At 40.9% G+C, this 20,823-nt stretch overlaps 1 protein-coding gene across 2 annotated transcripts in view; it reads left to right on the plus strand.

Annotated features, from left to right (window-relative positions):
- The window catches only part of cdkal1 (CDK5 regulatory subunit associated protein 1-like 1), a 247,966-nt gene that overhangs the window by 212,658 nt on the left and 14,485 nt on the right, over window positions 1-20,823 (plus strand). For both annotated transcript variants that reach the window (XM_042740258.1, XM_042740257.1), the window contains exons 13-14: window positions 14,565-14,648; window positions 19,470-19,634. In XM_042740258.1, coding sequence (XP_042596192.1) covers window positions 14,565-14,648; window positions 19,470-19,634 — 249 coding nt within the window. The remainder of the gene's footprint in view (window positions 1-14,564; window positions 14,649-19,469; window positions 19,635-20,823) is intronic.

Below are 20,823 nucleotides of genomic sequence, written 5' to 3' on the forward strand. Positions count from 1 at the left end.
CTGTGATTTTAAGACTTCATTGTGTGTGTCGTCCAGGAGGACATCAATGCAGCCACATTCATCATGCAATATTGTTCAGATTTGCAAATGCTGTTATTAAGTCAGATTTCATTATGGAGCCTTTGAAGCCTGTTTCTATTGACACACAGCACATCACACAGCGGCTGCTTTTGTCTGAAAATAAACACCATTTCTGCATAAACATCATACGGCAGAGTTTGTCCTTCACTGTCCTGACAGTCTGTCAGATATCGTGTCTGAACTTGGCTTTGAGACACACTGCTGGTGTTTCTTGTGCAGGTTGTGCTTGAGGCCTCGCTGCTCCTTTACGAGTCTGATCTGAGCAGATGAAAGCCGGGGATTGTGGGTCTCTCATCGATCGCTCGGTCCGCTGGTGATGTCCGGTGTGTGTGTTGTGCTCTGGAGACACTGGCGCTGATCTTTGATGTGTGCGCTCAGGCCAGATCTCACACTTCAGACTCAGACGTTCACAGAGAGAAGCTCATGCTATCGCTCTGTTCGGAGACAACAGCAGGTTTGTTTTTTGTTGTGTTCTTTCTTTCGTTTTGTTAAACTTCTGTTATCGCTTTGTTGGTTGGTAAAAGCTTGTTAAGTTTCACCTTTACTCCCCGTCATGTCATAGGACTGACTGTCTTCTGTGGAACATAGAAGATGTTTTGAGAATGTTTTTGTTTTTGCTCATACAGTGAAACTCAGTGGGGTCCAGATGTTCTTCAAACATCCTCGTTTATTAGAAGAAAGTCGTACAGGTTAGAAATACAGTGATTGTGAATTTGGGGTGAACTATACGTTTATTGCCGTTAAACATGCCTTGATGCTGATGTCTGTAAAGATCCACAGAGAGATGATTGACATCTGTCAGCTGGATGATGATTTGCATACCCTCTCTGATTCCCGCTGTCAGACTCGACGTGACGTTTAGCGGTGAACACGTTTTAAATGAAGCTCAGGTCATTAATATGTAAGCTGTGGCAAAGAGAGGCATACGTTTGTTTTCTAAAAGGCCCCTTGAGGAATGTAAACTTCATTTGCATAATCTCCCAGAATGCCTCAGTGTCCAGCGGTGTGTTTGAGAGAAGCCAGAGAAACCCTCCTGATCTCAGCAGCCCACGCTCAGCAGTGTGTGTTTGAACATGCATCTGTTTGCTTTTACACATTTAAGACGCTGGCAGATGTGGATTTCATTTAGTTCAATCCCACGTGTGTTCAGCAGCACCTTATTTCCAAACAGAGCAATTTGCTTTGACAGGCATTATCGTGAAGTCAGATCCCGGTCCGACTGTGACGGTGATCATCATCTGTTATAAAAACTGTACTGAAACAGAAGTTTCACTTCTCGTTATGTTTTTGTTTCGTCTGTAGAATTCTGTTTGTAATATTGACATGACAGAAATGAAAGTGAACTGAAGTATAAACAAGATTCAGTTGAGATTTGTCTGAACTTTCATCTCTTGAGGGGATGGTTGATCATCCCGTCATCATTTACTCACACTTATAAACCTCTATGGCAAGCTAAAACAGCTCTCTCTGGAGCTCCGTGGTCTTGATCTCAAAACATTTTCATTGCATGGGTCAGAGCAGCTTGACCATTGTTAGAAAATCTTTTAAAGATGATTGAATCATGATAGATTGGAGATGTATGTCAGGACAGTGGAGCTTGGGTGTAATGATGCAGTCATGCACACTGTAAATGTCTCGTCTTCATCTGTGGGTCTCACTGTATCCTCGAACATGCTGATGTTTCTCAGAGAATCCCATCTTCAGCGGACCATCACAAGGTTTAACAGGCCGACAGGAATCAGCTTTTCTCCGGTTCTGAGCCTCATAAAATCCATCCTTCTCATTCCTCACCATCTGCTTTCATCTGTTAACTCAGCTCGATCAGTCTCTGACACACACACACACACACACACACGTACGTTCCCCTGCAGACGTGAGGTCATGAAGTACACATGGGACCACCATCAGGAGATCATATATCTGCAGTTGGGGTGTGTTATGTCTTTCATAAAGGAAGTGTGTGAATGGACAGGAAACACTCATAAATCATCATCACAGACGATGATTTCCTGGTTTTATGAGCTCCCTGATTCGCAATAGGCTTTCATTTTAACCCTGTGTGTTGTATTAAACAATGAGTGTTAATGCATGATGTTGTGTCGCTTTTGTTTTAGTGTGTTTTTTTTTGTTATGTGTTCATGTTATTGATGGCTAGATCTGTGTGTTATTGTGTTTTCTGTGATGTTATTATGAAATGTTTGTGCGTTTCTTCATACGAGTTGAAGGGTGCGGTGTGTGGTGGTTGTGAAGATAAACTACAAACGTATAAAAACTACTAAAATTTAGTCCATAAGACTCAGTGTTATTTTCATAACAAATTTTAAATGATATTAGTGATACACTTTATTTAAAGGTCCAATTCTCCCTATTAGCGATCCCATAAAGGGCGCCCCCTTTGTTGGCCGTTTATGGGACCACCATCAGGAGATCATGGGACCACCATCAGGAGATCATTTTTTTTTTCCTGGGCTGCTTCATTTAAAATTCACAACAAACAATATCATTTATAGGTAATGCTTCATTTAAAAACAAACAAACAAACCATATTTTTCACATAATTTACCTTTATTCTAAACCGCTCTGTTCCTTCTCTGATGAGTGATATATTGGTTTTAGGCTGTGATTGGTCAGCTGGCCCTGTGTGTTGTGATTGGCTAAACCACCAGTGCAGTGCAGAAATGTCCCGCCCCTCACCTCAGAATGCGTTCCATTGTCTCTGTATGTGTTGTAGTGTTGTCAGTTAAGTAGTTATTTTGTTTTTGTGTGCAGTGCAGAAATGTATTGGTGCAGACTGTGTTGTGATGGTCAGGTTCTACAGCCTCACACTGCCTTTGGGCCTGAAGCCGCTCTGCATGTTCAGAAGCGGGGAATTGTGTTTGTCTTCCACAAGCTCGGTTTGTCTCTACAGTGCTCTCAGTATCAGGAGCCGTGGAGATAAACCCAGTCCCCCTCCAGCTCCTCCAGACAGTGTTTAGAGAGAGCAAACACTGTTCTATGCCTACAGCTGCTCTAAATCCTCCACGGCAGGATGAAAAGACGTCTAGACTCCTGTCTGCTTCACTTTCAACTGTCCTGCGTCTTCCATAATAAATCTTCTCAGAGGTGGCTTCTGTCTCAATCACGTCTCTCACTCCAGAGCCTGTTGTCTGGATAGGAGTTTAAAAGCGTACTAGTTGTACTATGTTATGATTTTCACAGTAGATGACAAGTGTTACAGTGATTTTACTGTGGTAAAGGTATGTAGTGAGGTAGGGCTGTTCATGGCTGTGTAGAGAGAGTTCAGAAGCTCTCAACTGTGTGTATCAGCAGCTCAGGATCAGTGGAAATATGACTCTGCCTACATTTCTACAAAACCTGAAGCATGTTGTTCTGGGTTCAATTTGCTGCAATTATTTAGTGACACGTCCACAAGAGTGGTTATAAGCTAGTGTCTGTAATTTGTTCTCCATTGCAGATGCTAGTTTATTAAACAGCACAGTGTCATGAAAAAAAAACAAGCCTGTGGATATAAAATGGTTGCAGAATGATAATGCATTGCTTGTAGGACGTTCACAGCAGTTCAAAGCAAAAGGTCCAGTGTCTGTTTCTAAATAGCGTGTTGAGTTTTATCTGAACCCATTAAATGTGACTGTGTGGTGAGTGGTGCTAAAAGATTAACTCTCTATTGCATTCTAAATTAATGTAGCACCTACATTAAACCGACCCTAAACCTAACTAATAATGTAATCAAAAGCAAGCATGTGATAAAAACTAATTTTCTGAAGCAGCCATGTCACTTTATCTTGCTTCTATTCTTTGAGTGCTTTATAGTGACTTGAGTTTCGGGAGACTCACATCACCGGGTGCGCTACTGAGCAAACTTACTACATCACAAACAACACACACATGGAGCTGGTTATCTGATGTGATCAGCTAAATGTACTACTACATAAATCCTGCACTATAATAACAGTATTTTGAGCTCATAGTATTGTGCAAGGAGCCATACAAATATAAATATTTACTATTTTGCCCCTGAAATCATAATTTTTGTGAAAAGGAATAAAAGTTGTTGGTGTTTTCATGCCTGTACTGTTCATTTCATCTGAAATTTGCAGTAAATTGTATGTATAGGCATACAGGTTAAGCAGAGTCACGTATTTCTAATGAGCTTAAGTTACAATTAGCATTCAGGTTTAAACATTTTAATTTTTGCCAGCAGGGATTGATGCTTTGGTAGATGCTGGCTCTTTGTGTAATTCAAGGTTGCATGATTTACTTCCCAGAAAAGACCAGCCTGGCTTACAGAACATCATACAGTAGCTTCTGCAGTTACTGGACAGTGTGGGGCGTTTACGGTCACAGTGCTGCCTGACAGCAGGTCACCACAGCTTTAAACAGATTAACGGAGCTATTTTAGTGCGTTTTTGTTATATGCACCCTAGTAATGCTGTAGGAGTCTTGGAAGTAATTCATAGTGCCACACAAACACCAGTGATTGCTATGGTATATGAATATGGGATTCATTTAGTACCATGGTGTGTGTAGAGTTCCTGTCCTCCACTGTATCACAGTAGTGTGTGTGTGTGTGTGTGTGTGGAGACCGTGGGAAGTGAACTCCTGTGTGGTGACCGTCGGTCACTGATGCTGTAGAAGCACGGTGTGTCACGTGGCTCCAGTGGTGCGGTTAGGGACAGACGGTTTGCACACTTACGTGCCGCAGCAGCACAGATCGTGTTCATGTGGTTCCTCCATCAGCTCTGACACCAGCAGAGGAGATTCCTGGGAATGTGTAACTCCTGATCAAAACATCTGCTTTCATTCACTGCTTTTCCTCGGCAGCTGTGAAAGATGGAGCAATATGTCAAGCCCAGAGACAGAGCGCTTTGTTTCTTTTAAGAAACGTCCTCTCTAATCCTGCCGGGGAGGAGATAAACCCCGAGAACAAACGCTGTGAGCCTCCGAGAGAAGAAAGGTGTGTGAGTGAGATGACTGGACAGACGGGCGAGAGACACCGGCGCGGAGAGATCTGAGGAGCAGGCCACATTTCTGACAGATGTCACTGACACCATTGACTCACTCAGTTCATGCTTAAAAGACAATTAATAATCAGTAATATTAATTTAACTGCCCTGACACACTCTGTAGTCTTCTGTAGAGCTGCTTTACAGCTGAAACTGAACAGAATTCGTTACTGATTTGATTTTCCTGTGTAGTGTGAAGCTGCATGGAAACAATCTGTGTTTTATAAAGCTCTGTAGGATAAACTGATTTGATATTAAGGACATGAGAGAGAGCTTCTACATGACTCTTTAGTTTATTGTTTTATATTGTCTGACTGTTAGCAAGGGTCTGATGACTCTTTCAGCGTTTAGGGCACATGCACACCACATGACACACTTTGTTTCTGCACACTTTTCACAACTGATTATTCATTATAATGAGATCTTCTCAGCTGGAAGATCCTGCAGCTGATGTTCATATCTACTGACCAGTTAATACTATTAGGGTAACTCCGTCCTCAGGCTGACCGAGCGGAAAGAGCCGTGTCTCTCACCGATGTGAGTTTTGATCTCTCAGAAACCTGTCACATGTGTGATTCTGTGGATTCCTGTCTGCTGTGAGCATCAGGAGCTGATAACTGCTGCTGTTTAACCATTTCATCGACAGTTTCAGATTATGGGAGGACTAGGATATTAAATGAATGAGTTTAGACCCCAGTCTTGCTGCTGTCATCTTCTTACTGAGGATGTAAAAAAAAAAATGGTGCAAAAAAGTGAGAAAGCTGGAGAGTGATGGTCAGTGCTGATGTGGTCTGGTAGGGTCCTGATGGGGTCAGTAGATCTGTCATCTGTTCTCAGCTCTCACACACACATCTGTAATCTTACCCTTATCCGTGTCTGTGTCAAAGGAGCTGCTTAACCTACACTAAATAAATCCTAGAAACTTTTTATAGAGGTTCATTGTTTATACAAGGTTTGTGGTTTTTGCTACCATTTCATCATACATATCAAATGTATCAAAATTTACAAACATATCCTTGTGTACGATTTCTTCAAGCTGACTTTCCCACAGTTTAGCTCTACTTAATGTAGGATGAAGGTTAGTTTCACTTATTCTCAACTGAAATCAAATGGACACTGATCCATGTCTTCTCACACAGGTCAGCCACGATACGCCTCATTAAACACACACACACACACACACACACTGATTTGTCCAGGCAGCAGCACGTTCCAAACAAACACATGCTCAGCTCTGTGCTTCAGAAGATCCTGCTTCAGGTCTGACCGCGTGACTGCTGAGCAGTGAACCAGAGCCGTGATAAGGTGTGTGATTAAGTAGGTTGTGTTTAGGGTCTTGTTGTGTGTCTGATTATGCTGAGACCTGCCTCAGACTTCAAGGCTTTCGTGAGCGGTTTCACTGAAGTTGTGGATGTGTTCTGCCCCAGATCCTGACGTATTTATGCACAGAAGTCTTTATGATTTTCCAAGAGACGGATGCAGAGAATCTTTCAGCAGCAGCATCTCTTCTGCTCTTGTCATGATGAAGGAAGCGCTCATCTTATGATCTGGAGAAAGCAAACACTTCTCATCTCTGAGAGGCATGTTTTAGTTCAACTGACACGCTTGGCATGAGGAAAACGGAGATCACAGTTGACCACGGGACGGTCAGAGCTCCTCTGAAGACGCTCGCATCTGTATGAGTCAGAGAACAGATCGAGGTTATGAGTACCTTCTCACTTCTCGAGCAGTTAATGGCCGATGTCCTTCTGAGGCGTCCTTGAGCTGCGGCACATTTACACACATGAACCGTAGGTTGTGTTCACCACGTGTGCAAACGCCAGCTCACTGACATCAGTCACTTTTAATGATTCTGGTGAACCTGGAGTCAGCCGGCCACCTTCAGCCTGGCATCTGTTCCTCAGACCTGCTGCAGTTTAAGGGTTCTGATGCCCCACCCCTTTCACTGACCACACCCACATTAATCCTTGACCCACCTCTCCTTGTGTCTGGTCACACCCATATAATTTCATGCTACACCCTAACTCTCTGGCCCCGCCCACATTGTTCTATGACTAACCCCCTCGCTTACTCTTTGGCCACGCCCACAGTATGCCCCACACCTCCCTTTCTATTTGGCCCCACCCACCTCTCTCCCTGTCCAGCCACTGGATGAGATGCTGTTGTATGTCAGTTGATCCAATCGGATCTGTTTGCAGAGATGTCATCACTCATTTGTGAAAACAGCGTTTCAAACTCCAGCAGTCGTTTTCAACTTTAAAAGCAAGCTGTATCAATGCAACTGCACATATGAATGACTGGCGCAGTGAAGCACATGTGAAGCGCAGGGACAGTGAGTGTCCAGTCGTCAGCGCTTTACAAGCTTTATTCACACGCAGTGCTGCATGTAGTTACTGAATCACCAGCACTCATCCGATCACATCCGCTGGAGACGGTCATCGCAGGTGCAGTGTGTTGAAACTGACCGTGACCTGAGAGACTGACGTTAACAGCGGCTGTGAGATTCTGAGGTTCAGAAACAGGTCTGATATTAGGAGGTGAACGCTGATTGTATGTGCATTTGGTGATGAAAAGCGATACAGCGAGTGTTTTATGTAATTATATTGTAGAGAGATAATTTCGATCTCCTCTGCATCATTATGATCATTATGCTATATATGTGCTTAAATGAGCTGCTGGACGCAATCAGCACACAGACACCGCTGATGAAGCAATCAGACACCCCCCAAACACAGTCATTTACTAACACAGCTCTGTCACCAGCAATCAGGTACCACACACACTCACACACTCTCTCTCTCGCGCTCTCTCACACACACACACTCTCTCTCTCTCTCTCTCTCACACACACACTCTCTCTCACACACACACACTCTCTCTCTCTCTCTCACACACACACACACACACACACACACTCTCTCTCTCTCTCTCACTCACACACACACTCTCGCTCTCTCTCACTCACACACACACACACACACACACACTTTCTCTCTCTCTCTCACACACACACAAAAATAGAAAAAATAGATCATTTACTTTATTTACTATTTTTAAACACGTGGGGATCGCAGAAAGAGTGTGTGCACATCTCAGTACAGCTCATTTATCAATGCAAATACAAAATCATCAATGCTTTTACTGTTTTCTGCAGTATATCCATTTCATGTACTATTCTAGACGGTTTAAAACTTTGTATCACTAGCACTTCTTCTTCTACTGCCTCTTTTTGTCTTCCTCTTTAAGTAATGTGTCATCTGCTAAATGAATAAGTGTTGAAATAAATTATTTCAGTGTTCAGTAAATGTCACATTTTGAACATCGGCGAAACGTTTAAGTTTTTTGTGTGTTTAGTATTTTTAACATTTTGGAAATGTTCTGTGTTTTGTTTTTTGTTGTTTTGTTTGATTTGTGTTTAAGATTATTAGTTTATTATATTAAATAAATGAAGGATATCAAATATATATGTACAATTCTTAAGAAAGTTAACACTTCGCAAAAAAGGACTAAATTGCAGAAAATTGTTGTTTGTATGGGTCCTAAAGCAGAGTAAATTTAAATTTATGCATTTAGCAGACGCTTTTATCCAAAGCGACTTACAGTGCATTCAGGCTATACATTTTTACCTGTCATAGAGTAAGACTGAATATGTGGAGTGTGAGTGTAGCTGTAATGTATAAATAGCACATGCACCAGTGATGATGTTTTGTTCTCATTTGTGATGTTCTGCCTCAGTTTCTCTTCTTCATTCACTTCTTCATGTACTCTTTTGTTCTTGTTTCTTTTCACGCTATGTAATCCAGCATCGTGCTCTTCATTAAGTCTGGGTGGGTTGTCACGGTAACAGCAGACACTAAATTAAAGGGCCGTAATTAGATTTTGGTGTGAGTTTCACGTGTCGCTGTGTATCAGAGAATGACGCCTGTGTTCTCGGTGTGTTAGATTGAGGCGCTTTGCTCTAAACATTTATTTTAGATCAGGGTGTCCAAACTGGGTCCTGGAGGGCCGGTGTCCTGCCAAGTTTCTAGCTCCAGCTTGCCTCAACTTGATTCTTGCCTCAACACACCTGCCGGGAAGTTTCTAGCATGCCTAGTAAGAGCTACACTCTGCAGGACACCGGCCCTCCAGGACCCAGTTTGGGCACCTCTGTTTTAGAGTCTAAGATGCACTGCTTTGGCTGAGTTTAAGTGACATTTGATATGAAACACTACAAGATGTGTCTTCTGTTTCAGCTCTGCAGCGTTTCTCATGTTCAGTCATTCATCTCTGAGGGCATTCACACGGAACACGTTTTTTACTTTTAAAAATGAGATGGAAAAAACAATGTCTAGAGATATGAGCGCCACAATTTTACAACATCGTGTCCTGCGTGAGACAACCGGTCACATGCACTCAACTAGTGCATCTTTATATAGAAGTCAATGGAAAAGCAGTGAAGTGGAATTCAAAAACATGATCCATTCTGCTAAAAGAGTCTCAAAGCCCAAACGCTTGAGTTTAATCCATTCTGATTGTTGTTTGGATTGATTATCAATTAAAACTTGCTCGTCTTAACCTCTGTGAATCTTGAGCTAAGCGTGCACCGATCAGAGATTCCTCGTTTGAAGCTCACCGGGAGAGTATTCTGCTCTTCATCTCCTGAAAGGCTGTGATGTGAATCCTCTCACGTTGCTCGTAAAGCCCTGCAGATCAGCAGGCGTGTTTGTGCTGGACCGCTCTAATTATTATTCTCTTTTGATTCAAATCCAGGCCCAGCACTGTTTGTTTTTTTGCTCAAGAAGAGATTCCTCTGCTTCTCATCCTGCGCTTTCATATGACAGGATTCACAGGGTCGTAATCCCCGCTCTTGCTTTGATTTGTGGATGTTGTCATTCACGATCTGGATTAGGCAAAATTAAGAGGGAATATTATATGTGTGATCAAACGCCAGAGGAACGGGCGAGTGTTTCCAGAACAAACTTCACGCTGAACGCTCTTCGGTTGGCTGTGGATCTCCTGAGATCTTCTCTGCTCTCCTCTGATTTTTTTCCCAGGAAAAACAAGAAGAAATTGTACATGCTCTTTCGCATACAGCAGTTTGAAGACAGTCGTGATTCATTTGCTGTGTTCTGAATCTTCTGAAGTCCTGCAATTATTCTGACCAGAGATTCACTGATAATCTTCCCATCCAGTTGAGAAAAGGACCACTGAACTTGAGAAGTAAATCAGTAAATGAATCGTTCGTTCAAGCCCTGATCTGGTTCAACTCAATGACTCAGTGTTCTGATCACAGCTGAAGATGGAATGAATCAGAAACTGTTATGGTATGGCTTTGGACTGTGATTAAGAGCTGCATGAAGATTCATCAGCACACGGATGACACGAGAGCGAGTGAACAATGACAGAACGGTCACTGTTTGGTAAATAACTCTTTCAGTCACACCTGTGTGCTTTGAATGTGAGTGTATAAGTTGCCGCTTCTCGTTGGGTTAATTTGCCCACAGAACAACATGGTGAGCAGCTTGATTCTGTGAGTATGGGTGTGTCTTTCCAGTTGTTAGCTGTTCTTGGACCCGAGGAGGTGCATCTGTGAGTTCTGCGAGCAGCTTTGAACATTAACAAGATGTGTTCCTCGCTGCCTCCGGCTAGACCCAGACAAACTCCTCCATTCTCTTTGAGGGAACCTTTGACATCCTTCACTTGATGCAGCTCTGAAGCTTCTGTAGGCCAATGGAGTCCATCAGGGAGACCCGTAGATATTCCTTTGTAATTATTGTGCATGCATCAAACATGAGTAGCCATGCATTCATTTATCACTTTCCCCTCATACATTCATGTGAGTTTAAACCTGAACTCTTGATGAAAACCGCTCATGGGAGATTCTGTCCTCGTTAAAGGTTGCTGTCAGTTTCATCAGAGCTTCAGTCATGGCTCGTGTGCTGTCAGAGCGTTTAGTAATTCATCCACACACACACTCTCTCTATGCCCTTCCTGATCATGTGCTTGTGTTGTTCTTTGCAGTATTGGATGGTCCTTAATCTCCTCATTTGTAAAAACGATCAGATCCAGAATCAGTTTGCAGACACAGTCATGGAGGTTTCTCTGTGAAGACTGCGCTCAAGCGATACCAATCACTGCTTTCACTTTCATCAAGATTCACAGCTGTGTTTGTCTCATTAGAGCAATAAAATGAGTGCTTTGTTTTTCACATTTCTCTCCTTTGCATTGCACCCTTTAAACATGTTTTCATGACACACAGGAACGTCATCTGAGACCGGAGGAGTTTCTTCTGTTCACTGTTAATAGGGTTTAATCCACTCCGTTCTGTGGTTTTCATTTACTGAGTGTTTAAAGGGATGGATCATCCAAAAATGAAAATATGATGTTTATCTGCTTACCCCCAGGGCATCCAAGATGTAGATGACTTTGTTTCTTCAGTAGAACACAAATTATGATTTTTTAACTTCAGCTGTTGCAGTCTCTCAGCAGTACAATGCTTGGCAAATTTTAACAAAATCTATGAGAGAAAAAAAGACATGCACAGACAAATCTAATTAAACCCTGCGGCTCGTGACGATACATTGATGTGTAAAGACACAAAACGATTGGTCTTTGCAAGAAACTGAACGGTATTTATATTGTTTTTTTTTTACCTCTGAATCACACAATGTCCGAACTGTTAGAACTCTTGTGAACGCGCTTCACGGCAGCAGGAGCGTGAGACATCATCTTCTTCTTGCTTTATGGTGAATCGCAGACTTTTAAGTGCATTACTGCCACCTATCTCTCAAGTGGACCATTGACACTCCTGATTGAGATTGTAGATAGTGTTAATGTCCATTTGAGAGATAGGTGATGGTAATGCACTTAAAATCATAATTTGTGTTCTACTGAAGAAACAGTCATCTACATCTTGGATTCCCTGGGGGTAAGCAGATAAACATCATATTTTCATTTTTGGGTGAACCATCCCTTTAATATGCAGTATTAGTGTGAAGAAGTGCTGATGATCAATAGCTTATGTGATGTCTGCCTGATTTTGGTGTGTTTGTGTCAGTTGATGTCCATTCTACTAGAATGATTGCATCATCATGAACTGTTACATTTTTAGATGCTTCCTGAATTTTAGATGTATCAGTGTTGTATTGGTTCATGAACTTTCGCAGCTTTTCCATACAGTGACTCTTCATAGTGACCACAACAGTTAAAATGAGAAAAACACCATAAAGGTCATCCACTATGTTCCAAGTATTTTAAAGGGTTAGTTCACCCAATAAATGAAAATTACCCCATGATTTACTCACCCTTAAGCCCTCCAGGGTGTACATGACTTCAAACGAATACAATGGTTCTTCCAAGCTTTATAATGGCAGTTAATGGGTGTTATTTTTCAATAATAAAAAAGAAGTCCAATAAAGGGCATCCATCCATCATAAAGAGTGTCCCACATGGCTCCAGGGGTGAATAAAGGCCTCCCGTAGGGGATTGATGAGATTTTGTACGACAAATATCCATATTTAAAACGTTAGAAACAAATTTCTGGCTTCCATTAACTGTCATACACACATTCACTCTAGAACACTGTTCTGGCATTTAAGGCTTACAATATGCTGGATTTGTATGAGGAACTGAGCTAAAGTTTGGTCTTAAAACATCTCAGTTTAGTAAAAACATTTGTTTGATCCTTTAACAATATTCCAACCAACCAATCAGATTGAAGTGACAAGTTTACAGTTGGTCAACACTCTTAAAAATAAAGGTTCGTTATTTTACATCAGTAGTTCTATGAAGGACAATGAACATCCATAGAACCTTTCAAATGCAGAAAAGGTTCTTTATAGTCAAAGAAAGTTCCTTGTATTTTTAAAATGTTCTTCAAAATGGTTCTTCCATGGCATCGCTGCAAAAACACCCTTTATTTTTAAGAGTGAAGTTACAGCCAGGATTAGCACTAGGTGTTTCTACGTCTTTTTTATTCACTTGTAATAAGTTATCGTTTGGTTTAGTGATATAACAGCATATGGGTTTGGGTCGATATGAGGGTGATTAATAGTTTTTGGTCTAACAGAACTTGGCAGTGTGTGATGAGGGTAATCCACTACAAATTACTAATTACTTCTTTAAAATTGTAATTTGATTACATTACTGATTACTGGATTTAAAGAGTAATCAGATTACTAATTACTTTATTTTCAAGTTACTTTCAAGTTTACTTTACTTTTCAAGTTATCAAACCTAAATATGCACTACAGAGAGAAACTCATAGTTCTTTCAGTAATTTTATAGACAGAAAAACAAATACATAAGTATTATTTTTATAGCCTACACTCCCAATATCGACAACCTTTTTTTTTTTTGTAAAATAAAGAAAACAAATTGTGTGCGCTTTCTGCAATCTCAGTCTCCGCAAATATCTTCCTGATACCAGTCACTAAAATGAACGAAAATGACATGAGAAAGACAGTAGGCTTTATCTAAAGAAAGCTTTAAGTGTATATTATTAAATGAAGTAAGTCATGTTGAAAACAAGTAATCGCTGACCAAATAATCCGTATGAAACCGAGCGAGGTACAGTCTGAGCTCCCCTCTATCAGACCCACGCACATCGCACGCTATAAGATCATCATCCACGCAAAACCAGGCTTGAGACGTGCAAACATGTAAATGTCAACTTCACCTCCGTATACAAAGAAAGATTCAAGTTCATCTCGGCTACTTTTTGTTTTTGGAAGAAGACGCTCTTCTTAAGGAATAAGCAATTGTGATGCTGACGCTTCTTAATGCAGCGGATGATCTCATTCTGACCAGTCATTTATTTTTACTTATTAGTGTTACTGTGACATAAACTTGTACAACTTCACTTGTTGAACTTTTCCCAAACTACAATGCCAAACTAAAATATGTTGAGTGCAACATTTTGAAATATGATTCATACGAATTGAAATTCGACCGGTGCCGATGAAGAACATCAGCGTCCTCTCTTTTTCTTCATGCACAGTGATCCTGTGAAGGCTGCGATTCACACACGTTTGTGTTCCCTCTGAAATCGATGTGTGTTTGTGTTGATTTGAGTGCTGTGGGCAGTAAACTGCTGGTCGGCACACAAAGGCTTCTTCAAACCCATTAAATACATGCTCGGTTGCTTTGTGACAGCGTGAATGAAAGAAGACATTTTCCATCATAAGATAATATCAGCGTGCAGTAAGTGGCAGTACAATAGTCAGGATCCAGACACATCCGTCTCTTTCTGCTGCAGCCACTTTTATTTCCTTCAATTAGCACTTAATAATGATGTGAATGAATGATGGCCCTGTTTCTCTGGCGCATGCATGTATTCATGGCTTAAATGCATCTGTACAGATGTCACCTCTTTACAGGCTAATCACTGCTTATGTTTGCTGTCAGGGCTGGAGCCTTCATCTCCATTATAAACACAGACGTCTTTAGTGTCTTTCAGATGCTGTTTGAGCTGCTCATGTGTGTTTCTGTCTCGTCTCACAGATCGGCGAGAGGCAGCGTGTGCTGGTCACCGAGGAGTCCTTCGATTCGCAGCACTACGTCGCTCACAACAAGTTCTACGAGCAGGTACAGGCTGTTACTTTAGTGTCATTGTGATACTGTCATAGGGTTTTATTTATTTAGGTTTTAGTTAACTATAATAACCCTGCCTTTGAATTAGTAGTTATTTTCTGCTGAACTGGAGCAGTGATGTCTGAAGCACGTTGTGGTTCATATTTGCTGATAGTCCTTTCCACGTTCAGCCAGAAAGCCGTTAAATTATGTTTCACTTTAAACTTTTAAATCTCTCTGAGCACAGCTACAAAAATGAGACACATCTGGACAGAAATACACATTCATGAATCATAAGTATTTTTCTTTTTAGTCTAATTGATTTTTTTAAGTTTACATTTTAATAAAAAATATACAGTATATATATATTAAATATAATATTATATAATTAAATATATTCATTTAAAAAATGCAAAGTTATTCTTTAAAAAACCCGCTGCAAACACAAGGTCTCCCTGTAAGCACACTTCACTTCAATATAAAGTAAAAAAAAAAGCTCAACAGCTGAAAAGTGTCCATGTGGAAGGGCACTTCAGACATCTTCAGATATGTCTGTGAACACCTGTGCTGGAGATGTTTGAAGTTGGCAGACTTGTCTTCAGGCTAATGCTTCTCTATAAGTGTCACTTTTGTCTGGAGAATTTAGCGCTTTGATCATAACGGTATATTTCTCAGTGTCAGAGAATTTACAAGGTACTTTTCAGTGTGTCTGGGGCTTGTTGGATCTGAAGTCTACCAAGCAACACAAGGCCTTGAGGAAAATGTTAGCTTTTATTCTGAGAAGTCCACACTATGACTGTGAACAGAGTAAGGCTGTGGGGGGAAATGTTCATTTTAGCCTGTAGATCCATTAACATTGTAGATCCATACACACAGAACCTGGAAAACGCAAGACACTGGCAGGGGAATTCCTCTGTATTTACATAGAAAAACAATGGAGAAGTAGCACAGTGGAATGGTAAAACGCTTTTTGTGTCAACGTTTAAGGTCTACAATATGAATATCTTGCAACATCTCGCAATTGTCTTTTTTCTCAGAATTCTAAATTCACATATTTGTTTTTTGTATGTGACTTTTTATCTTGCAATTTGGACTTTTATTTAGTTTATTTAGTTTTTGGTTTTATATCTCACAATTCCCAATTTTCCTCTTAGAATTAGAAATTTAATGTCTTGCAATTTTGAATTTTTATCTTAAAATTCTGAGAATTAAAAAAAAAAAAGTCACATTTATATTTAAATCGACGGCGGAAACAAGCTTCCTAATGCGATGGTTGCATGTGACGATCAGACCCAGATTTGACTCAGATGTAGCTCTCAAATCATTTATTCAAAACTGGTAGATGAAGATGAATCAGCGCAGGGCTGATGTAAGCGGTTCCACACCAGTGATTCTCACTAAGCTCATAACAGATTGCCATCTCATAAGTATGAAAGTGCAGTTGAGATTATGGTGAAGCGCAACATCTTCAGGTAATCTCACACAGAACTGTTATATGACATAGGTCTGTATAAAGGACCAAAGTCCATCACACAGGTTTGGAAGAGTGATCTGTTCCTTTTAGGAAGACACTGATGGTGCCTGATGTGTTTAGCAATGTTTCTGAATGCACTTATTGTTAAAGTGATTGTTTTCCTTTCTAACTAGTCAATGGTCTGAAGTGAGACAGATGTTATAGTCACACAGTCCTCTCAGGTTCAGGTTCTCCTCATGGGTCACAGAGGTCACCCGTCTCGCCCGCCACCATTGATCTTTCATCATAATGCCAGCAGAAAGCCATCTCCAGCGCCATTGATTGAGGACGGGGCTGCGCATTAAAGGATGGGAGCTCTAATCTGGGATGCAAACCCTCTGTTTTCTTTTCCTGCTTTTGTTCTCCTCCTTTTTCCTTCTTGATCTGCGTCCTCAAAGCCGGAGCGCTCTCCAGAGCGTTTGAGACGTGACTGACCATCCATCAGAGAGAGCCCGGCTTTGCTCAGCGGATCACCATGAACATGGGGCCGATTAAGAGCTCAGCTCAGGTTGTTTGGAGCTTAAGCCGGCCTTCCTTTGAGCTGCCAGCACCGTCTCAAAGACAAAACTGAAGACGGAGCCGCTCGGACTCGTCAAGGACTTACAGCAGCGAGCAAGTTTAAACGTAAACGAGTGAAAACATCTGCCAGTGTCATTAGCTGAAATGAATGGTTCACCCAAAAGTGAAAATTCAGTGATCAGCGTTCTTCAGATCTTGTGATAGAGCAGTGGACTGATGCAGAAACTATATGTGTCCCTGGAGCACAAAACCAGTCTTAAGTTTTTGTGGTATATTTGTAGTAATAGGCCAAAAAACATTGTATGGGTCAAAATTATCCATTTTTCTTTTATGCCAAAAATCATTAGGATATTAAGTAAAGATCATGTTCCATGAAGATATTTTGTAAATTTCCTACTGTAAATATATCAAAACTTATTTTTTGATTAGTAAGAAGCATTGCTAGGAATTCATTTGGACAACTTTAAAGATGATTTTCTCAATATTTAGATTTTTTTGCTCCCTCAGATTCCAGATTTTCAAATAGTTGTATCTCGGCCAAATATTGTCCAATCCTAATAAACCATACATCAATGGAGAGATTATTTTTATAAAATTGACACTTAAGACAGGTTTTGTGGTCCAGGGTCACATATGAGAGGAGCTGCTGCTGTTAAACACTCATCTCAGACAAAGATACTCTAGACCTCATTGGTTCACTCTTCTCATGTATTGCTCTATATGGGATTCCAACAACTCTTTCCATGACCAGCCTCTTGGAGAGAGATGTTACTCCCCACACTGTCATGTTGTCTGCACTGTGTATTGCTAGTGGTATTAACCATGCAGTTCTCCTGGTTAAATTTACCCAGTCAGTTGGTGGAGAGGCTCAGGGTTACTCTCTTCACTGCGATCTGCTCATGTGTTCTTCAAGGACACACTCACGGTCTACAGCGCTGTCACAGATGTGCGCTTTCAGAGAGACTTGAGAGGTTCAAAGAAATGCTGCTGTGTCTTCTTCTACCGGCTCTGAAAAACCGTTCACTTTACAATGAGAAGGAGATGGAGACAGGATTCACAATTTCCAGCAGAACGTGGACCACTCTTAATGAATTTCAGTGTGCGAGGACTCCTCTCAATAGAGGCAAGACAAAGACATACGAGCACTTTATCTCTCCCTTAAAATGTTAGCGTTTGACCTTCAGGGTTTGTGTAATTGAATAAAAAAGTAAATGGGAAAATAACTCTTTTCATATAAAAGTATTAAAATTCACTGCACATGTTGGCCGCAGCAGAGATGGAGGAAGAGGAAAACACATTTATTTCCAAGCCTAATTGAAAACGTATTCGACAGATCCTCTGATATGTCTGAGTTTTGATGAATCATAATGCGCTTTAAGCTTTCTACCGAGCCTTTCATGTCTGGGGGAGGTGGTTTTTACGCTCTGAACTTATCTGCCTCTCAACGTAATGAAGGCAATTTCAATGTAAACCCCTATAGATCCAAGCGCACAGCTTTTAATCCAATTCAGCCTCCACGCCTGGACTGATTCATCTCCCCTCAGACCTCATGCAGATCTGAAGGTCTAGTCACTCTGGGTCTCAGTGGAAAGTCTCAGATGCTCTGGGATAAAAGGAGCAAACCCACATCAAGAACATGACGGCATGCGCAAAGAACCAACATGCTTGTTTGTTTTTCTTTTTTCACTCGATAACAACACTGATCAACGATTACACGCTCATTGCTGCTTTTGTGGAAATGGAGAACTCACACGCCTGAAGAGCGTGTGAGAATCTTTAATGAGCGATTTAATGTGTGCAGTGAAGGCAGTGCAAGGCGTTTGAAAGTGATGGCCAATGCCATGACTCTGATGTGTCAAGAGCTGTTGATCTCCAGCATTTATGCTGTAGATTCCCTTTCCATTTATGAGCTGTTTTTAATTTTAGTGATTGTTGTAAACAGACAATATCATGAAGTTGGTAAAAACAGGACTTGACAAGCTGGTTGATATGGGGGTTCAAAGCATAACGTATAATCAAATATTACACCAAGATTACGTACAGTGGGGGAAGGATGTAATATAACCATGTCAATATTTATAGAAAATTCTAGATGAGGGGAGACAAAAGATTTTGGGCCAACTAACAGAATCTTAGTTTTTTCATTATTTAATTTTGAGAAATATTGAGCCATCCATACTTTAAGATCATGTAGAGAAAATGTTAAAGTAGGAGGAGGAAAAACAGAGTTGGGCTGTGCAGAAAAATAAATTTGCGTATCATCAGCATAACTGTGGAAATTTAGACCATGGCATTTGACTCAGAGGAAGCATGTAGATTAAGAAATGAAGCGGACCAAGAACAGATCCTTGAGGCACTCCACGAGTATTAAAAAAGCAAGTATTGAATAGTAATACAATTATTTTATAATGCACTTAAGAAATGCATTACATATATTTTTTTTATTTTTAAATTTATTTATTTTTAATTAATTATCAATTTCTCAACTAAAACCAACAAGCTTTTATTTTGGCGGGTACCGGCAGGTAAAAATAGGCCTATGCTGTGTGGGGTTTTAAAGTGCTTCAGTAAATGAAATGTCACAGTTTTGCATTTTGCTCTCAAACCGGCAGTGCATAGCCTAGATTTATGCTTCCAGTTCGATCTTATACAGTATTACAGTTTGTCGATCTGAAGCAGTGATTATGCATTAACAGCTGTCAACCATGTCAGTACCCAAATGAGCACTCTGAACTTATTTACCCAGCACATTTCTTATTTTGGACATGTATGCTTATATTATATTCTCTTTCGTGTGTCTGCAGGTTCTGGTGCCCAAGAAGCCAGAGTTCAAAGGAAAGATGATCGAGGTGGACATATACGAGGCTGGGAAGCACTACATGAAGGGCCAGCCGGTGGAGGACGCACGGGTCTTCACTCCCTCCATCGCTCAGCCTCTTCAGAAGGGACAAGTGTCTGGACTCCCTCAGGTCAGTCTACTGGACCGTCTCAATATGAACATTTCACATTAGCTTGTTCTACACACTGAAGATGACAGAAAAGTCACAATGGGGGACTGTGGAGAAACTTTGGAACAGTCGCCCTCATCACAGCTGCGTCTTTGTCGACTTCATTTCCAGAGTAGTTTTGAGGTGTTTAGAAACTCCATGGGTTCAGACACAGTCGGACAGCTTGAATGTGTTATAGTAGTGGCGTGGTCCTTCAGAGACGAGCAGAAGCTGGCGGAGCTGCCAGAGCGTCTGTCTGGAGCAAACGCTGGGCCTGTCTGTGTCTGAAGAGATGGACAAGACAGATTGGAGGCTGTTTCCTCCGGCACAGAGTCCAGACTTCACGTTCTGTTTGCAGCCTGTTTTACGTTCGGATGAGAGTGTGAAATTCAGAGTGTGTTCACAGGTTTACTGATAATATGTGAAAACACCAAAGACAAGAATCAGCTATTACAGTATGAGCAAACCAGATCTATGGTACTTTCTTTAAATCATATATAAACGTGAGAACTGATGAAAGACGTCATCTCTGCTAAATGGGAAAAATAATTGTCTTTTTTTATCGCATCTTAAGGTCCTGTTCTGCTTATTATGCTGGTAGCTGGTGTTTTAGAATATAATAACTGGTTTAAGCAGGTTGTTAGTTGGTTAAGTACTGACTGACCAGCCACCATCCTCCAAAGTGATCATTCTGTCATTATTTAGTCACTCTAGGGTTGTTCCAATTCTGTTTGAAAAGCCCTTAAAAGAACATTAAAGAATAAAACTCGAGTGGTTTAATCCTAGCCTTCTGAAGCGAAACGATCACTTTATATGGCACAGAGAGGAAAACTGAAGTGATTATTTAACCAAAAACCAAACCAAATTCCCACTCATATCCCTTATGTTGACATATCAGTAACATCAAACTCACTGGTTACTGATGCGTCATAATTTTGGATTTGGGCATGAGCATAGATGGACTGATCATTATTTTAGTTTGGTTTGAAGAACGAAGATCATTATGTTAGCTATCCCTTTAAGCAGGGATGAGCAGCTGGTTTGTTGGCAGAATAAGACTACTGATCACAGTTACCTCAAGCGTAAGGTGCCAGTGTCTTCAAGATGTCTTGCAGTAATTCCATAGCAGCGTCTTGCATGAATGCTGTTTTACTCAAATGGACAGGCTGGT

This window comes from Cyprinus carpio, chromosome B16 (genome assembly GCF_018340385.1).
Source record: "Cyprinus carpio isolate SPL01 chromosome B16, ASM1834038v1, whole genome shotgun sequence".
Taxonomy (NCBI): Eukaryota; Metazoa; Chordata; class Actinopteri; order Cypriniformes; family Cyprinidae; genus Cyprinus; species Cyprinus carpio.